This window comes from Mastacembelus armatus, chromosome 15, assembly GCF_900324485.2.
Source record: "Mastacembelus armatus chromosome 15, fMasArm1.2, whole genome shotgun sequence".
Classification (NCBI taxonomy): Eukaryota; Metazoa; Chordata; class Actinopteri; order Synbranchiformes; family Mastacembelidae; genus Mastacembelus; species Mastacembelus armatus.
The window spans coordinates 5,948,857-5,967,977 of NC_046647.1; the positions used below are offsets into that span (position 1 = coordinate 5,948,857).

The following is a 19,121-nucleotide window of genomic DNA, read 5'->3' on the forward strand; positions in this document are numbered from 1 at the left end:
GATGAAAATGACATGTTTCCCTCTGGCTTTCCTGCCGACTCTACATTGCATTAACTTAAACAATTTTTTTGAACAGTCTTAAAATCACACTCAGGCAGCCATGTCCATCCAGTTCCTTCTTTGATATGACAACTATTAGTACTTTGTACAACAGCTAAGTCAATTTTCATGGGATGTTGTTTAAATGGCTCACTGTTTCAAAGTGCCTTTATTTTATATTCCTCATTTAGAAAACTGTGTCCATTGTGGGGAGCCAATGTTAAATTGTAAATACCAAAATATCTTTAAAATCATTATTAGGTAATAACCAACGTTGCTTTTGTAGCATCTACAAAAATACATGGACAAACACTTGCTCCATCATCTTCCATAAGGTATAATATCCAATAGTATCCCAATAGCAATGAAGCTTAGTACTGTACTGATCTACATAATATTTAGACATATTCTCATTATATCCACATTATCAAACAGTAACATAAATTCTGTGAGAAGCAAGGTTATGATTGTTTCTCTTATATTGGTTTATTGCATCAGGCTTTATTCTTTTCCACAGGTGGGTGAACATTTATCATGAAGAAAAAACCCTCACCACTAATTAGAGGCCAGCCTTCGTACAACACTGTCACACTGTAAATTTGTGTAAGATGGTGTAAATCTAGGTCTACATGTTGATGTTTAAAAAAGGAAAGCCAATAAATGCTAATTCACTATCACAGACATGATTCTGTGTGACAGATAGCACAATTAACCATCCACCTCAACCTTTTTTTAACCATCGATCGATGTCCCCAGCATCGCAGCACTTTCTCGCAGTATGAGTCATCGGGTAATGGAAAGCGAAACACAAGTAGTCCCCTCCTTTTAAACTGAAAGGACTGCTTTTCAGATTCAGAGCCAGAATAGATTTGGGCCTTCTTCCTTGCTAAGGGAATAATTAGGGCAGACACGGCATTTCCTCTTCAGCATCAGAGACCCCCCCCCCTCCCATGTATCAGGTTGGCTCCCACACACTGGGAGGAAGAATTATGTCAGAGGCGTTATAGTTCTTTCATGTCATACAAGCTTTACACTGACAGCACAGGCGACGTGATTGCGCTTTAGTCAATAAATGGGTTCACAGCAGCTCAAATTGTTTATTGTTCACTACTGGCCTTGGCTGTCTTCAGCTGAGAACCCGTCAACTCTGTTAACAAGTCCTCAGTGACTAAGCATTCACCGAATGTTGTGTCAGTGAGTGTGCAGGGCTTTTTTTCACAGCTTCAAATGTTTGATTTCCAAACTGTACACACAGTACATTCACCTGAAAACCCATGAAAGGCTCCAAGTAACTTCAACTGCTCTTCTGATGAGGTTTGTAAAAATGTGTGTTGTTTCACAGTGAATTAGTGCTAAAGACAACCACTAAGTTAATGCTGAGTGAGAGGGTTAGAAAAAAGAAGTGTCAGTGGATGCTGTGCAAAAGGCTACAGCCAAGCCCTGCAGACAACTGCAGCATTTAGTGTGAGTGAAACCGATGTACCACAGAGACAGTGGGAGAACAACATCTATTCCACTGTAGGGGCTGGCAGCTGCTGTCACACCAGGATGGTGTGCTGAGTAGGCTCCATGGGGGGGCCTCAATGGGTGATCAGCCACTGTGGAGGAGCTGATGTTGACATGAAGCCCAAGTCCAGGGGTATGGAAAGTTTAAGTGTGAGAGGGACTGAGAGTGTGTGTGTGTGTGTGTGTGTGTGTGTGTGTGTGTGTGTTCATGTATTGAGCCAAAATCATAATTCAGCCCTCAATAAAAAAGGAACTTGCTGTCTTTTGTTTCATCATAAACAGAGTTAAAAGTTGAAAGACGTTATAGTTCTACATGTGTTCATCCCATCCTGTATTCCTGTTTTTAATGTTTCTTCACTGAAACTCAAGAGACTCCGGTCACTTTAGCGTGGCACACGTATACTGATATACCATCGCTATGGAGAACATGTCAGAACTACAGCAAAATATGCCATCATTGTATCATCACCATCATCAACATCATCATCATCAAAACTGAAACTGCTAAATTCATCCAAATTTGATCCAGAATTTAAAAGTGAATCAACTTGAGCTGTAGATTGCAACAATTACGACACTTTACACTTTGGCTTTCAACCAACAGCACTGCATATCATTCCAAACTCTGTAAAACAACACATCCTAGTAATATAAGCTGTTTATCCTACGATGAACCATATGATCCTTCCAGTGACACTCTCACTGGACCTTTGGTAACAATCATTTGTTTCATATAACCGGTCCACTAGAAAGTGTACCACCCTTTCTGTTGCCATGGAAACAATCATAAGCATATGGCAGGGTTATGAACAAACCCTTAACAAACAAACTTAGGTTTAGAAAAAGATCATGGGATGGGCTAAAATAACATTTCTCATCATGGTTACTATATTAAACTTGTTTTATGGTTTATTTTGTAAGCCAAAGAAGAAAGCAGGAGCATCGCACAGCCATTGCACAGACTGTACAGAAAATAAACAGGAATTTAATTTCCAGAGCCAACCACTTAGCTATTCTATATACATTAATCAGGATATGTCCTCTAATCATTTGCCAGGTTGTCTTTTCTCTCTAATTTTCCAGCATCTCACTATGACAAACTGCATCGCATAACTGCATAATTTGGGGTGTCATAAGCATGAGACACACCAATGCAGAAAAACACTTGGGAAGCAAAAGGATGGCACAAACATGCATAAATCTGTGAGTTAATCTTTAAATGTCTTTAAAATTATTAAATACTGTTCACCAAAGTTTACCAAAACAAAGGGTGAGGCCTCCAAATGTCTGATGTGTGTTTAGAATAAACAGCATATAACCTAGAGATATTCAATTTTCAATGTACAATGAAACACAGCTAATGTTCACATTTAAAAGCAGCATGACAGCAAGAAACTAATATTTGGCATTGTGCTAAAAATCCTTTTCTAATTTATGGATTATCAAACTTAATTTTCTACTGATTACAAGTCTACTTGCACTACACGGATACAAAGGGAGACTGTGTTTACAGCAATAACAAATCAATAACCTTGGCAGTGTGGATGACGGCCTTCCCACAAACTGATCAAAAGTTCTGCATATTTCTATAACGCCTGCAGTTAATTGTAATACAGTGGGAAAGAGGGAAAGCTAGATAAGGTGAACCACATGGAGGACACCTTCAAGACCATAAAAAATACATTAGGCAAAGGGATCATTAACCTTGCTAATTACACCCTGGGAAATACAGACTTGCGGAGTGTTGGGGTCGGGAAGGAAATCATTTTGAAGCAACATTTCTTAACTGGTTAATTTTTTATAAAGCAATAAAACAAACTGCAGCTCACAGAGTAACAGTTACAGGACACAGATGGTATTAATTCTACATACATCAAGAGAAATTGCAATATTGCTAGTCAGAGTTAAGACTGCCAAAATAAAAGACTATTAGCAACTGAGAAAACACATAGAGGCAGAATATGTTGACATGTTAAAAACAACCAATGCATGTATAAAAACAGAAATGAATTTAGTGTGGGGCACAAAGTTTATATATTCATATTTTGGTATCAATTAGAAATCCTAAGATAATGTAATTTTCCAGAGATGTTCTATATTAATCACCATCACAGTCCCTTCTCCAGGCATAAAGGGGTTTGGGTGAAGGAGCAGGCAAAAATGCAAATGAATTACGACTTCAACTCTTGTCACTTCAAAGTTGTAGGTATGTTATTTGTGTAGCATCAGTAGTTAAGTAAACAGGACTCTCTGTGGTATTGCTATGTGTGATGAAGCACAGTAGCTGCAGTGTGGCCCAGCACACAAATCACCTCTGTATGAGCAGACATGCATCAGTTTGTTTTCTGGGTCTTAACTGCACCCAGAGGAAAATGATGTTGCTCCTAATTGTCTTTCTTTTGGCTCCTTAAAAAAAGAACCACATTATTATTTGGAGTGCAGTGAAGTCTGACATTTTTCTCCTATAAGCTCACCCGAAGGAGCTGTAGCTAAAAGATTGTAAGAGAAGTAAGAAGGGAGATCTTACTTTGAATATGCAGTGCTAGGAGCACTGTCTTAATTGAGATGTATTTCAGAAATATAATACTGAGATCTCAGTATTACTGAACCTTAATCAAATCAAACTCTATAGTTTTATAGCTCAGATGCCTATAGTATGGTCAACAAACACTGCCCTTTGCAAGTGCTGGTGCTTACTTAGAGCAATTTGGGGTTCAGTGTGTTGTTCAGTGTGTTGTGGGGTTCAGTGTGTATGTTCACTTCAACAATTCAACTGTTTTCAAATTGTCTGTCTGAATAAATCACTCTTGATGTATTACATTTCATACATTTTGTCTGATAGGTTTCACATATTTCTGTCCACTCTACAGAGACGCACATTTTACCATATCGGAGAAGCAGCCAGTGTTATCCAGCATTTCTCTGATTGGCTGAGTCTGTGAGAAGATTGACCTTCGATAATGCAGATCATAGCCACCTGAAAGATGAATGTGCTTCTGTCTTTATTTTAATGTTTATTCTGCTTTTGTGGTGTTCAGCTGCTGATGCCAGAGGAAGATCTTAGATCCAAATGTTACACTATTAAATGTGCTGGAAGCTGTTAGTGCAGTGTGCAGATCTTTTATATGACTCTTGCACTCGGGGCTAGACATCTGTTTTAGTCAGACTCACACATAAATGTATTCATGACTAAATAACTTTTCTGAATACTTGTGGCTTTAACAGTTGTTACGAAAATAAACATTTAGCTTAGATCTTAAATTTGACACTTTACATCTTTTAAGATATGTGAATCGCAAAGTCTGAATCTCAAAATAAATAAATAAAATCTAATGCTATTTTTAATTTAAAAGATTTGTATTTAGATCTTAGTGGTATCACAAGATATAGGTTCCTTCAGACAAATGTAAAAAATGCTAATGACAAATGAAAAAAGATCTGGAGCATTTTAAGACCTTGGAGTGGGATCAGTATGAGAAGATTTCTCAGGAGCTACCTTTCGTAAGTACGATTATTGAAAATGAATTGTAATGAAATGGCTCATTCTGCTATTTTCTCCCAAATCCCATCAAGTTTTCCTCTGCAAACAACAGTGGAGAAAATAACTGAAATGCAGTTGGGTTTAATGAAAAACCACAGAAAAGCTGATTAAGTACTGGTGCATTTTTCAGTAAATCAACACACCACCCACAAGATTTCATTCTCCAGTATGTAGCCTTTGATTTCCTCATGAGTTCTCCAGGGAGGGTATGTCTGGCTAGAAAAGAATTGCCACATGGTCAATAAACCAGACCAGTGATACTGTTCCACTGTGACCTGAAATGGATAAATCAAGCTGAGCTAGAACTCTACCAAGGACTGTGAAGGGGGCAACACTAGGGGGAAACTTAATATCTTTGATGTCAGTAGTAGAATGAGCACACTGATCAATGTAAAACCATTAAATACAATAGAGAGGTGGTTGTAATGTAGACTACAAATCATAGAGAATCAACATCTGTACTTTGCTGCAGAGCTTTGAGCCACTTTGATTTATTTTAATTCAAAGGTCTGTATTGAACTAAATCAACACTGCAAGATACATACAAGAAAGATAAGAATCCCTTAAAATGTTAGCAAATTGTGACCAATTGTGATTGCATTTAAATACTAAAGTCAGTGCTATCTGGACTGGTGGACTATGTCATACAGTAATAACACATTTTAACTTTCTATGCTATTTAGAGTTGCAATAGTCAGATAGAAAGAAAATTAAAGAGCAATATTATGGTTGTGTGGACTGTTAATTGGAAAAGCCAAGACATTTAATGATGTCACCATATGCGCTAAGATATTGTGATTTTTCATTTTATTCTGATGTTTAAGAAAAATAATTCAATTAAATAAACTATTGATAATGACTGACCATGATTTATTCATTACACAAAGATGCTGGATATCGCTTTGTTCAGAGCAACCTCTTCTTTTACTTACTTCATGTAGTGATGTGCTACCAGCTGAAAGTTTGTGTGGAAGATGGGAAAGCACTAGTATGTTCATGATTCATGACAGCTTGCTTTGGTGATTTTAGTGTTGTCATAACAGTGCTTTTGTACAGTACATACTGTCTACCTAATAACGTGGTAGGTGGATACAGTGTGCACAAAGCCCAGCATAACTGGCACATAATGAATCATTATTTCAATAATGGTGGAATGACTATCTGAAAATGAAATAATAATTTAATAAATATCAAAGTAATGCCTTCTCAAATGTAAGGTACAAAAACACACAAATTGAACTCTGAAATGTTAATGCAGAGTACATTTAGAGTATGACCCAGCCATCAAATCACAGAGTGATTGTACCCGGTGTGGACAAGGCTGTTGGACTGGGATCAAAAAACCTCCTAGCATCGATCCTTTCCTGTTCTGTCTTTTGAGACTATGCCTCTGCTTCTAATCCAAGCCAATGCTGTCTGCCTCTGAACTATGTTATCACCCTATATACAATCTATTTCTCAGATTTTGCTGACAGATTTCCATTTGCATACACAGTGCATGCAACCACTCTGCCGTATGCTTGGCAGCTTTATTGCACCAGCAGCAGGCACCGGTGGATGTGATGAGGGCTACATGCTTTGTGTATTTCTCATGGTGGCAGTTTAGCATCTCTACATACACAGTGGCAGAAAGACGCGAGCCCGAGCTCATGTGACACCGTGCAAGTGACACTACACAGTGCAACGAGGATCATAGTAAGAACAGCTCTGAAATAACAGTTTGCTTTACAGCGGCTTCCTCTCCCACGTGATTACTGAATATTTCATTGCAGTAGTAAGTCATATTTTACAGTCTGTAGTAGTGGAGGTGCAACTGGGATACACTAGAGTCTTTGATCCTGAGTATCCAATTGAATGCACTGAGAGACAGATGCAGGAAGACATACTGTACAATGCAACTCATTTGTAATCTTCTTTGCTCTGTATTGATGGGACTGTCATTACAGTGTAGAGGGAAGATACTTCTTTGATCAGTACAGGGAACATGGCCTGTGCCTTGGATTGAGATAAAGGGGAATATGGTGACTTGAAGCATCATCATTAGCAACATGCTCTTAGTGGTGCTTTTTTTTTTTTTTTTTTACACAAAAGTGTATCTGCTAAAGACAAAAAAATAAATAAATAAATAAAGGGTCAGGTAAAAAATTCAACGCTTTAACATTGAAATTGGGTAGATACTTATTTAGGATAAAGGCAGAAGTGTTGCATTCTGAAAGCAGGTTCATTAAAGCATGGTGTTTCCCTGTTTACTTATGAGATTTGAAATGTTTGTAATTGGTGTCAAAAAGCAAACACTTGCGGTCTTAAATTTCAAAGCGACAGAACAGAAAAGTGCTGAAGGCTCTATTTGATGAATTTGTTTATTTAAATCACTATCATCACCAAGCAGCCATCATCATCATTTTCCCCTCGTACACTAGCGTGCTAATATAGCCTAATTGCAGGCTCTCTAAACAGAGCACCACATGAATATTCATGAGCTGTATAGAGCTCATTGTCTTTACGGGCGTGACAATTGTAGCTTTGGATCTCGACTGATAATTGAAAAAGGGCAGGGAGATGTACATGAAGGGTGTGTCACTGCAACTCTGTTTTTAATTCCAGTGGTGAACTGACACTTCCTGTGCCATAGTGTCTTTGAGTCTCCTCGCATGTTCATTAATTACCTTGAGTGTTTTTATTTATTTATTTTGATCTTCATCTGCTGGATGGCTTTTATGATGACACAAAAGAGTTATACTGTTGGAAAATCAAAGCTGCCATTAATTCTTGATTGGTGTGTTTTTTTTTTTTTTTGTCTGGCTGTATTTGTGTGCGTCGCTTATGTGACGAACCTCTATTCAAAAACAACCAGTGGAGCCTATGATTCATGCAAGTGTACCTTGTTGCTAAGGTTACTAATCAAATTAGAATGAATTTGAACTGACGGTGCCTTAAAGATCAATAAAGGCCACAGATCAGGTATGTGCACATCAGCTGCCAATGTTTCATTGGATGTTTCCTTGCCAACGACAGAAACTATTGATTTTCCCTGAGTGGCCATGTCTGTTCAATGCTACACCCATCATTCATTCATCACCCGCTATCTAACCCCCAGACCTGTGTGGTTTTCTATCTCAGAAAGTTTTCTCTATATCTTCCTCACTTTGAATTCTGTTGTCTTAGTTTACCTTTCTACCGTTTTGTGAACAAGGTCTTTGCTCAAGCACCTCAGAATGGCATGACATGAAGGCGAATAATCTAGGATGTTTCTCACTCTATCCTTTGTTGTCAGAGCAGGCTTTTTGCTGGATGCCTGCAGAGTAACATCTACTGTTTAGCAGTAGTGATGACAACAACATCAACTCTGACACCCAAACTAAGTACACCAATCTTAGATTTGCACGTCTTATTACAGAATTTGGAGTAAATATTGAATAATGTTAGCAAACTGATGTCAAATAATTAACATTACCAGTTTCACAGTAAAAGTCTACCAATGCTGTCACATTGTATTTAGCTTAACAAGAGAGTATTAGCTCACAGCTGTAAGTGAACCGAGCCGAACAGAAGTGGAGACAGAAGTGCAGACACTGGATGCGCTTAATAAGGCAAGTATCAATATCATTACAGATCCAAAGGCAGTCCTTTAGCAAAAGTAAGAATACCACTGTTAAAATAATTCACTACAAGAAAAAAAAATGGATTCAAAGCCTTACTTAAGTACAAAAGTAATATTAGCAAAATGTACTTAAAGTAAAAACTAGTGATTCTAATTACCTGTAAACTTTATGTAAGTATGTGTAAATAAGCACAGTATTTTGTAGTTGTAAAACTGAATGAGGAAAAAATGCTGAACAGATGTCAAGTAAATCTTCACAAACACAGGGGCACTCCGCAGAGAATGAAAGAAGAGATGTGAAATCAGACCTGTACACAGAGAAATCACTATGAGTGGCTGTATCTTACGTCTACAGGCTGTCAATACGAGGCAGGAGCAAGACGAGAACACTTCAACACTTCAGAGGATAATTCTGTATTGCAGCATGGGCACTCTCACATGCACAGCATTGTCACAAAGAAACATCATCTGGACCGTGTGAAAACTTCTGAGGTTGCCATGGTAATGTGTCCCTTTGTGTGTGTGTGTGTGTGTCTCTGTGTACGTTACGTTACAGCGCTGCCACATCATCTCCCAGTCCCTGCATTGGCATAATTAATTCACTGTGATTCACAACTCCTGGGCCAGCATCGGCACATTGTGTATTCATCATGTTTCAGCTCATTAATAAAACTCAAGGACGGCATTGTGCTGGGCTTATGGTGAACTACCTGCCTGTTATTATATCAGGGGTCAGTCTATACATATGTAGTAGGTCATCTGCAATGCAAGTCAGTGTTACTGTAAGTTAGCACTGCAGCATGGTGTTAAGTTTCTCCAGTGAAAAAGCAATGGATTTACTGGACAGCCTTGCTGACTCCTCAAAGGTCAAACCACTGGTATGAAACCAGATCAGCAGCTGCATAATCATTACAGCCAAAGGTACAAACATTTCAGCGCGACCCTCGCTGCTAGTACGACTGTCTTTTAAAGCTGAAACACCTAATCAATTCATTGATTAGTCAATTAAAAGAGAGGGACCTCACAAGAAGACTTCCTTTGAGTTTGGTTATTTGAAAAACTAATCGGTACATGGTGATGCAGTGGTTAGTACTGCTGCCTCACAGCAAAAGGTGGTCAAACGGGGTTTTGACCACTGAGACCTTTCTGCGTGGAGTTTGCATATTTCTCCAGATATTCCAGCTTCGTCCCACAGTCCAGACACATTCAGGGTTAGATTAAATGGTGACTCAGAACTGCCCTTAGGTGTCAATGTGAGTCTTGTCTGTCTCTAATTATGTGAGCCCTGTAATAAACATCTGTTCAGGGTGCACTCCGCCTCTTGTCCAAGTCTGTTGAGATTGGCTCAAGCGCCCCAGCAACACTGAATGCTGCTTAGCAATGCTGGTTATTATATTGAAGCATTGTTATAAAGTCATTTGCATTCATTTGAGTAACAGAGAAACCACAACATGTTAAAGGAAGAAGGAACCTTTTGTTTACAGGTTTAAGATGCAACAAGGCTATCATTTGTCATTCATGCTGCAATATTTTATAGTTCCTTTGTGGTAAAAATACAAAGACAATTTAAAAAATGTCAGTATTCTTTGCACTTCAGCATAAGTTCAACATTTGCCGTTTTACCCTTGTTTCTTATGGGCAGCACCAGGATCAATCCTGGGCAACATGGAAAATGCAAGATTCCTTTCAAATGTTGTGGAAAAGAAAACTTTGGTTTTGGTACTACCGTTCAGAAAAGAGATTTCACCATATTGTTCCCACTATACACAAGCACTGACTTATTCATCGCCACCTGCGTAGACAGCTGCTGAGTGAACTTGAACTCCCTGCTGCCTATGGATTTGGAACAAGTTCTTCAAATTAAGAGCCAACCTCAACACTCACCCACTATCATGCATCCTCTAGGACGTGTCTTTACAGACCTCTGGGCTGTGACACATCACAGCGAAACAAAGCTACAGGGTTAAAATGCCATACTAACCTTTCAACTGTTCACAGAAGGATACATTAGGGATCTATTTAAAGCTCGGTGGGAGGTGGTGGGAGGGAATGCTGGAGTGGGGTGGGAGGAGGAAGAGCAGTCTCTAAGAGAAAGGAAAGATAGGAGTACTGTAAATAGAGTTCCATATTGTATGTGAGTTAAAAAAAAAATCTCAGGTATTGAATTTTGAGAAAAAATAGCACTTTATTTTCAGACCCTCAAAACTGAAAAGTACACTGAGGGATGAATAATGCATCTTTGCTTCTAACACCAGCTGTCTTTACATGAACGCACGAACATACACAATACACTAAAGTGCAGCATGTGCTTCACTGGGATGGTTTTGATGTAGCACAAATCATTGAGTAAAACATGTCAAGTTATAATCTAAGGTCATTTTAAGGAAATGTTTAATATACAAGCTTCTGCTCTGTGCAAGTATTACAATCTCCACCAGCACACCATTCCATTGGTGAATCAAGCATGCTGTACTGGAGAAGAGTTGGACAATGTATTTTAATCTTGATAGGCCTGGAAACATGTACATTAACCAGAAGAAAGAACAAAGTTCCCTATATCACTGGCCACTAAAAGACTTGCAAAAGACAGACACTTGCAGTGGACTTAAAAGAGGAGAACAAAAAAAAAGACAAAGCAAATGGCTTCACTGCCTTCACCTGTAGCATTGTAGCATTCTCCAAACATATCAGTGTGACAGAGTGCCACCAGAACAGTACACCCACATTATGCTTGAACTGAAGCAGTGTGTGTGTGAGACACTGCATTTAAGTGTGTGTTTAAGGTGAGAGGAAATGGACACTGTGGCCTAGTTTTTTTCTCCTTAACAATCTCCGATCTGACGCAGTCAGGACACATTTTGTTCTGGCCCAGATACACCTGACTTCTGTTAGTCCTCAACGGTATTCAGGACAGAGCTGCATATTTAGTTCAATAGTCAGGTGTGTGCTCACATGATGCTTCAACCCAAACCCAATTTTCAAAACCCCTACAATCTTAACATACCTTTGACATCAACCTGACTAGAATTGACTGACACATGGTTTTCAGAAAACTACAGTACTGTGCAAAAGTCTAAGGCAGTAACAGTACACAGGGTATGCTTTATTATAAACCGATTTATAGTTTTTCATTTATCAGTTAACTTCATACAAAGTGCAGTAAAAGGAGCCAAACCTAAATCTAATCAGTATTTGGAGCTCTCTCTCTCTTTTGCCCTTAAACCAGCAGCAGTTCTCTTTGGTTTGACCTGCACACAGTTTCTCCTGGTACTTTGCAGCACTTTGGAGAAGCTGCTGCGGTTCCTCTGTAGATTCAGGCTGTCCCAGTGTTTCTGTCTCTTCATGTGATCCCAGACTGACTCCACACTGCTCAGGTCAGAACTCTGTGGCAGTCCTGGCAGACCATCTGCTGCAGGACTACTCTTCATGAATAACTAGAGTTATTCATGAACTCTAGTGGGTTCTTCATGGGCTTGTTGCCCTGCACAATGAACCTGGAACCAATCAGACACCTGATGGTGTTGGATGATAATCTAAAACATCTAAAGTGCTTAATACTTCTGCACAGTATACAGTACGTAGCAATGTGATTGTTTTTTGATAGACACACTCCACTTGGGTATCTTAAACAGCTGGAAGGGAGGCATCTCTGTCAGATTTAATAGTATCATATTTTAGTGGTTTAGTTAAGAATGAGTAACATATATGTGTGCATTTGTTCAATTGGTGAGTCAGATTACTGCAGATAACCAGCAGTAATCTGATTTCTTAAATGTCATGTAAATGATGATTTCTACTAGTAACCATTTCAACTTCTCATTGGATTTTCACCAAAGAGCTTACGCAAGGCAAAGACTACAGACAAAATATTGCTTTGTGCAGCTGGGAAAATAGATTATTATGTGTAGTGGTGCATCCTGGCATCCAAAATAATTAAATCCAAAACCCTTGGTTAAGAAAGTGATGGGGTGTAGGGAAGAAATCTGATTACTTACCAAGTGCATGTAAACACGGGTTTTACAGCTACATAAACATATTCACTGATTTCCTGTCTTAGCCTAATTTCTCTCAATAATCTTGTGTGCATGTAAACATAAGTGTGACAACCCCTCTGGCAAAATAAACAAATTCAAAGCTCTATGTAGGTGATGGTGGTGGGTGGTGTGGTTGTCTGACATCAAAGAGGCTGGCCAGCAAAGCTGGCAGTCTTGTCCTGTCCGCTTGCAGTGTTATGCAGAACAGAGTCACCTTACTCTGTCCTCATTTTCTCAGTTACTGTAAAAATGCCTTCTGGAAAAAAAATCTAATCTCAGACAGACAGATGCAGAAGGAAACACTATCATTTAAATATAACTGTGCATACTACTCCAAATCAAACTTGCAGAAATTGTCCAATTTAATATCTTTAATGTGAAGTTACAGTTAAGAAACTACCATTATCAATTTTATAACTTTAAAGGAATCACTGCACACCTGTGTATACAGTAGTGCAACGTCTAGGTAATTACCTACAATGGCATTTTCTTGTTGCAAGGCCAAGGAGCATATCAATAACTAACTATCATTAGTTGGTGGAGTTACAGGTTATATTAACTCACACACTGTGTAGTGTTTCCATACTGTGTTGTCCCACAACTGCATTAGGGAAGGCAACCTCATCATGGTACAGTGTTTGAAAACAGGTTAGCTTGAGGTATTATGAAGTCAGGTAGAGAATGTATTGTTACCAAGACCAGGTACCTAGTGTTAGCTTGATTACCTGGCAAGCTACAGCTGAAAAAATCTGCTAGCTCTCTCTGAAATCAAGGACCTACTGTTGTAAACTATTTGCGCTGAGTGAGAATGAAAAGCTTGACAGGCTTGGCAAACAGACAATAATCCCCCTTCAACATTTTTAAATTACCAAAGATAGATAAGTACTTAATGTTAAAAGGTAAAGCCTAGACATTTCTTTTATTTTGAAGAGTCTGTGCAGCCAACCAGTCAGACTACTGCGCTTAGACACAGAAACAATGCAGGGATGCTGAGATTACCTTTCTGTAGGAAATGATATCTGAGTTACCAGATAAAAGAAAAGCAGGAGTCTCACTACACTGTACAAGGGCCTGCCCACAAACATACACAGTGCATAATGAATGTAATTACAAATGAGAGATTCCATCTGCCAGTCTGTCAAGCAACTTGTGTTGACTTTGTGATATGTGATCAGAGGCCTTTAATGCAAGGCTTCCTGAGCACGAGCACAAGTAGTAGTTTCATTCAGGTTTAGTTCAGTAATCAAATGCATGGGAGTGAGGGCTGAATGCTCCATAAAAGAAATGTGCAACCAGACAGTCACATATTGGACTACCCTGTGTGTATCTACTGTTGCAAGGACGCCTACTGCTTTATAAGATACTCTTCTTATCAAGTACAGTCTTTCATTTACCAATGACAAAGGCAAAAGGATTTACGGTTATGGTGTGTGTGCGCTGCCAATGCAAAGATCAGCAAAGTGCAAATACGATGACAGAACAACAGAACTTAATAAAACAAGCAGGCGGTGTGAAGAATCCTTGCTCCTCCACCCTACTAAGCCAACTTCAATTGCTTTCCCCTTGTCCTAATCTCTGCTTCCCCGCACAGAAACAGACACACACACCTCAACAAGCAGGAGCGACCTTTCTTCCCTCTGTTGTCACCTCACCATCAAGCTGAGTTCATCTCTTTGAAGACTCCTTCGCTCTGGCACCAGAGCTGCTATCACTGTCATCACCTGCACATCACACCCTGAAACAAATAAGGTTCCGTAGGACTGGTGTAATGGACAAAAAACAATGATGCATGCTTTTCCTCCTCTGACAATTCAAAATGTCTATTGCAAAAGGAAACTATGCAAAGCTGTCAACAGTATCAGTAGGTACAGTCACTCTAGTGTAAAAACACTGTCAGACTTACCCATGAGTTTTTATCATTTCTACTATACATTTCCAAACAAGTAACCGTTGATTGTAATCATAACTTTCCAAATATCATTTTAAATGTTACAATTGTATTGAAATATTATTTAATGCTTGTAAGTCACATCAACCAACTTCAGTGATGGATGCATCTGAGATCTTGGATGACCCACCCCACTTGCCTCATGCTTATGATTTCTGGTCCATCCATTTATGCATCTATCATCTATACCTGCTTATTCCTTAACCAGGGTCACAGGGATCTGCTGGAGCCTATCCCAGCTCTATTTGGGTGAAAGGCAGGGGTACACCCTGGACAGGTCACCAGTCCATCACAGGGCCACATAGAGACAAACAACCTCACACACTCACACTCACTCCTATGGGCAATTTAGAGTCACCAATCAACCTGACATACATGTTTTTGGACTGTGGGAGGAAACCAGAGTACCTGGAGAAAACCCACACAAGCACAGGGAGAACATGCAGACTCCACACAGACAAGCTGGGTTGCGAACCCAGGACCTTCTTGCTGTGAAGCAACGGTGCTGCCCTGATTTCTAGTCCTTCCCCAAAATCACCTGCAACATACATGGAATATGAAGATTAAGAAGATCAAGGCAGTGAATGAAGAACTTGCCAAGCTGAAAGAATATGATTTTCAAGAATGTTTGGTAAAACGGAACCACCGATTGCAAAAGAGAATTGAGGCCAGAGGCACTCATGTGGAGACGTACAGAGTACAAAAGCTTGCAGTAGGAAAAAAAATTAGTTATCTCTGTATGTCTTTTAAAATGAATAGACTTTCATACTCTCCTTAACATTATAAAGACCTATAGGCCTGTTACTATACATTTGATAATTACAAGTCTCTATTAAAGGACATTCTCACAACAGTCTGATCTGTGGCCACGCTCCATGATCAGATGATACCGGAGTATGACCAGGACAGTATTCCCCACATACTGTGTTACTGCTAAGGCCAATTACAGTCAGCCTCTTACTGTGGCAGCAGTCCAGTTAGCTGCAGGCAGCCATGAAGTTGAGTTGAATAAAGTGAGTGAGAGAAATTGAGAGTCTGTAACAGACATGAAAGAAAGTGAGTGCCTCAGTATTCAGTGCAAGTAATCAGCCATCTCTCTCTGCATCTATCTTTATCCTCAACCAAATCTGCTTTCATTGCCTCAGACACTTACCCTTGACAGAAAGAGCAGTCACACACACTCGGATATTCAGGCACACACACATACATGCAGGCATACACACAAAACAGACATTTATTGTCCATAGATGTGGAAATTTGCCTTTGGCATAACACGTATAATGAAATAGATACAACAATACAACAAGACAATACACAGATAACACAATTAAAAGTATCTTCTGCATGCACATATCATGAAAACACTTTAAATACTCTGCAAATCCTTTGGAAGAAAAAATAAGTAGTACACTAAGTACATGTCCATGCTAAATTAAAGCTGGCATTCATCAGTTCAGCACTCTCTGTGCTCTGCAGTACTATAGCACTTTTACAACAAGTGCCATGTTTAAAAAAGTGACAAGCTAGTGTTGTTCCAATTTCAGACAAGATCTTGGAGAGCGTGAAATGATCCCTTTCTCTGGAGCCTAGCTATTAGTTAAACTGAAGAGTCAATCAACTCTTACTGTATTAACTTCATGGAGTAAAACTCATTTGCAATAAGACTGCTTATTATTTTATTTCTGGATAATTCATTGATAGGTTTCCCAATTAATTAATTGATCATTTTGTCTATACATTTTTATATTATTAACAAATACCCACCAGATGTTACCAAAACCCAAGCTGATATCTTTTCTAAAGCACTTGTTTAACAATAAACAGATCAGCTGATCATAAGTCACAGTTAGATTTTGGACACACAGCTGCTTATTGTTCATCTTTATGCTGTTAAGCAGATTTCATTACCTTTGAAAAGAGCCAGACTAGTTTTTTTTTTTCTCATTTCTGGTATTGATGCTACATTAAAACTCAAAAAATTACTGTATTTTCCCAAAATACCAAACTATTTCTTTTCAGGTTAAGGGTGTCCTTAAAATAGAAGAACTGCTGATACAGGATATACCCATCTCTAAAATTTAACAAGTTATGTGAGTTGGCTTTGCAGCCAGAGAGAAGAAAAAGAGCCTTCCCTCAAGTCATGGTGATAAAAGACATGCACAATTTTTCTAACACTAACTTTTATCAATTTCTCAGCCTATATGGTGTTGTCAAAATGAGAAAAGCAATGCAAGAATGAGGAGGATATGCACCTCAATCAATTCCACAGCTTTGCTTTGCTTATCAAACTATCTGCCAAAAAAGCCTTTTTGGCAGCTACGCTTAGACATCAACCTGACCACCTAATTATGTTTGCAGCCTTTTGAGCCAAATGCTGCTCGAATATTATTGCCTAATCTGGGCCATATGCTGTTTTCCAAGACGTTTCTAAGAGACCTGACAGGCACCAAGAGACACATAAAGTCAGCATCCACAGCACAGTGCACCACAGGATGCTCCGACTGTTATCAGTGCTAAGCAGCTCTTTGAAAGATGAATGGTGTAAAAGAGAAGCAGCTGCTCACAAGGACTGAAAACTGTGGACAAGTGTTCAAGGTGATCTGACTGACATTCACAGTTGTCTCTTTTTAATGCATATGTACCCCCACCCACTTTATTTCATACCGGCTGTTCACTATGCATTCAGCACAAGAGTGATTTTTTCCTGATTAGAGGGACGCACGCAGATCTAACTTCAGTCTGTGCAGCAGGATAGTGATTATAACAAAGAAACGTATGATGGCTGTGATGGTGCAGATGATGCAACTGCACTGACTCTTGACACACTGGATGGAAAATGAAATTGAAGCACTGTTATTAGCGATTTCTAGGTCGTACATAAGTGGCACCTGCCGCATATCAATGACAAGACAATCTGGAGTCTGACCTCAGTCTGATAATGAAGATGGTAGGTGCTCTCTGTCTTCACAAGGTGGACAAACACACTCATCATCGTAGTCCTTGAGAGGTTCAGCTCTGAGCCTCAGGTTTTATGTTTAATCACACTGAACTGCTATAGAAATGGAAATTTGTGGGGCAGACCACTTACACTCGTATTCTTGTCAATGACTGCTCCCCTTGATAGTAATCTTAATTAGTATAACATCTTAAAGAGTATTGAAAGAAAGCTGGAACCTGAATTAGGTTTCCCTGTATGTATAAGCCTGTGCTAAATGCACACATACATACACACACACACACACACACACACACACACACACACAGAGGCCATATGACCACATCACCACTGTGGAATGACCTCATTTGATCAAGTTTTGCCTGTAACTTGGCCAGCGCTCTGATGATAATTCTGTAGCACTGCTGGATTTTTGCATCCATCACAGAAATTCAGAGATTCAGTGATCAGCTTATTGGATGCACATCCAAGAGCCTTATTTCCCATACACTGACAGGATGTCATGAATTAACATTACAATCATGCATGACGCTAATCTTGCCTTAATTATGCAATTAACTCTGTCTTGAAATAGTCCAGATTTCAGAGTTCATTCAGCCATTAATGTATTTCCTCACAATATGAGTGAGTGGTAATTCTACACTTTCTGGCCTGTGAGAAAGATATTCACGTTATCTGCACATAAACTCAATTAAAGTGGAAATAAGAGATAATAAAAGTAATAAAAGCTAGACTTCATTCCTCAAAAGCAGCATTTGTTAAATGTAGACAACATTCAGCCTCAACAGCAACACTGCCTTTCTTTCAGCATTTCATTCCCAGCTCAAACTTAAGACAACTTAGCTTTGTTATTACAGTGGTGCTGACTAGACAGGTGTTGTTAAGGACACAAAGGAAATAATGTTCACTGACAGCATCTATGGGAGTTTTACTTTTCCTTCACTCACCATCTTCCTTTTCATCGAAAACTGGTCTCTTTGAAGAACTGTTGGCTCCCATCCTCTTCTTCCACTTGCCCCAGTGAAACATTGATGCCCAGATTGCATTCCTCGCCTCTTGAAGAGAAACTACAGCTCTGTGTTGGTCACCCTCCTAAAAAGACAGTAAGAATAACCGTACATTTCACTCAAACCGTGCCCGTGTTCTGCTGGCTTTGTTTTACCCTTATTTATTCTCCGAGGTAAAATGTTAAACCGGATCAGAGCAGCAGGTACCCACGGACTGTGAAAGTGTTTTAAAAAGACTGATAGTTAGTTAAAGCCTGAGGTCCATAAAGCACTCGGTGCAGTAGTGCTCAGTTGTCTTCCGTAGCTGAGAGAGACTTCTGTTTGTCGAGGCTGAGTAAGAGCTGGTCGAGTTAGACTTTACCAGGACAAAACCGGAAGTTACAGTAACTTCTGCATTAAAAATAAAAGCACAGAAATATCATGAAAGCGCCTAGTAGCTACTGCTGGTGGCATCATATTGTAGATGTACACAGTATGTGAACGCATATT

General features: G+C 39.2%; 1 protein-coding gene across 5 annotated transcripts in view; it reads right to left on the minus strand.

Annotated features, from left to right (window-relative positions):
* stk32c (serine/threonine kinase 32C) overlaps positions 1-18,952 on the minus strand; it is a 60,367-nt gene extending 41,415 nt beyond the window's left edge. For 2 of the 5 annotated variants that reach the window (XM_026309142.1, XM_026309141.1), the window contains exon 1: positions 18,573-18,946. In XM_026309142.1, coding sequence (XP_026164927.1) covers positions 18,573-18,654 — 82 coding nt within the window. In that variant the 5' untranslated portion in view covers positions 18,655-18,946. Of the gene's footprint in view, positions 1-10,668; positions 10,757-18,572 lie in introns of those variants that run through there. The other 3 variants (XM_026309140.1, XM_026309138.1, XM_026309143.1) reach the window with 3 other exon arrangements.
* Positions 18,953-19,121: the final 169 nt, after the last annotated feature.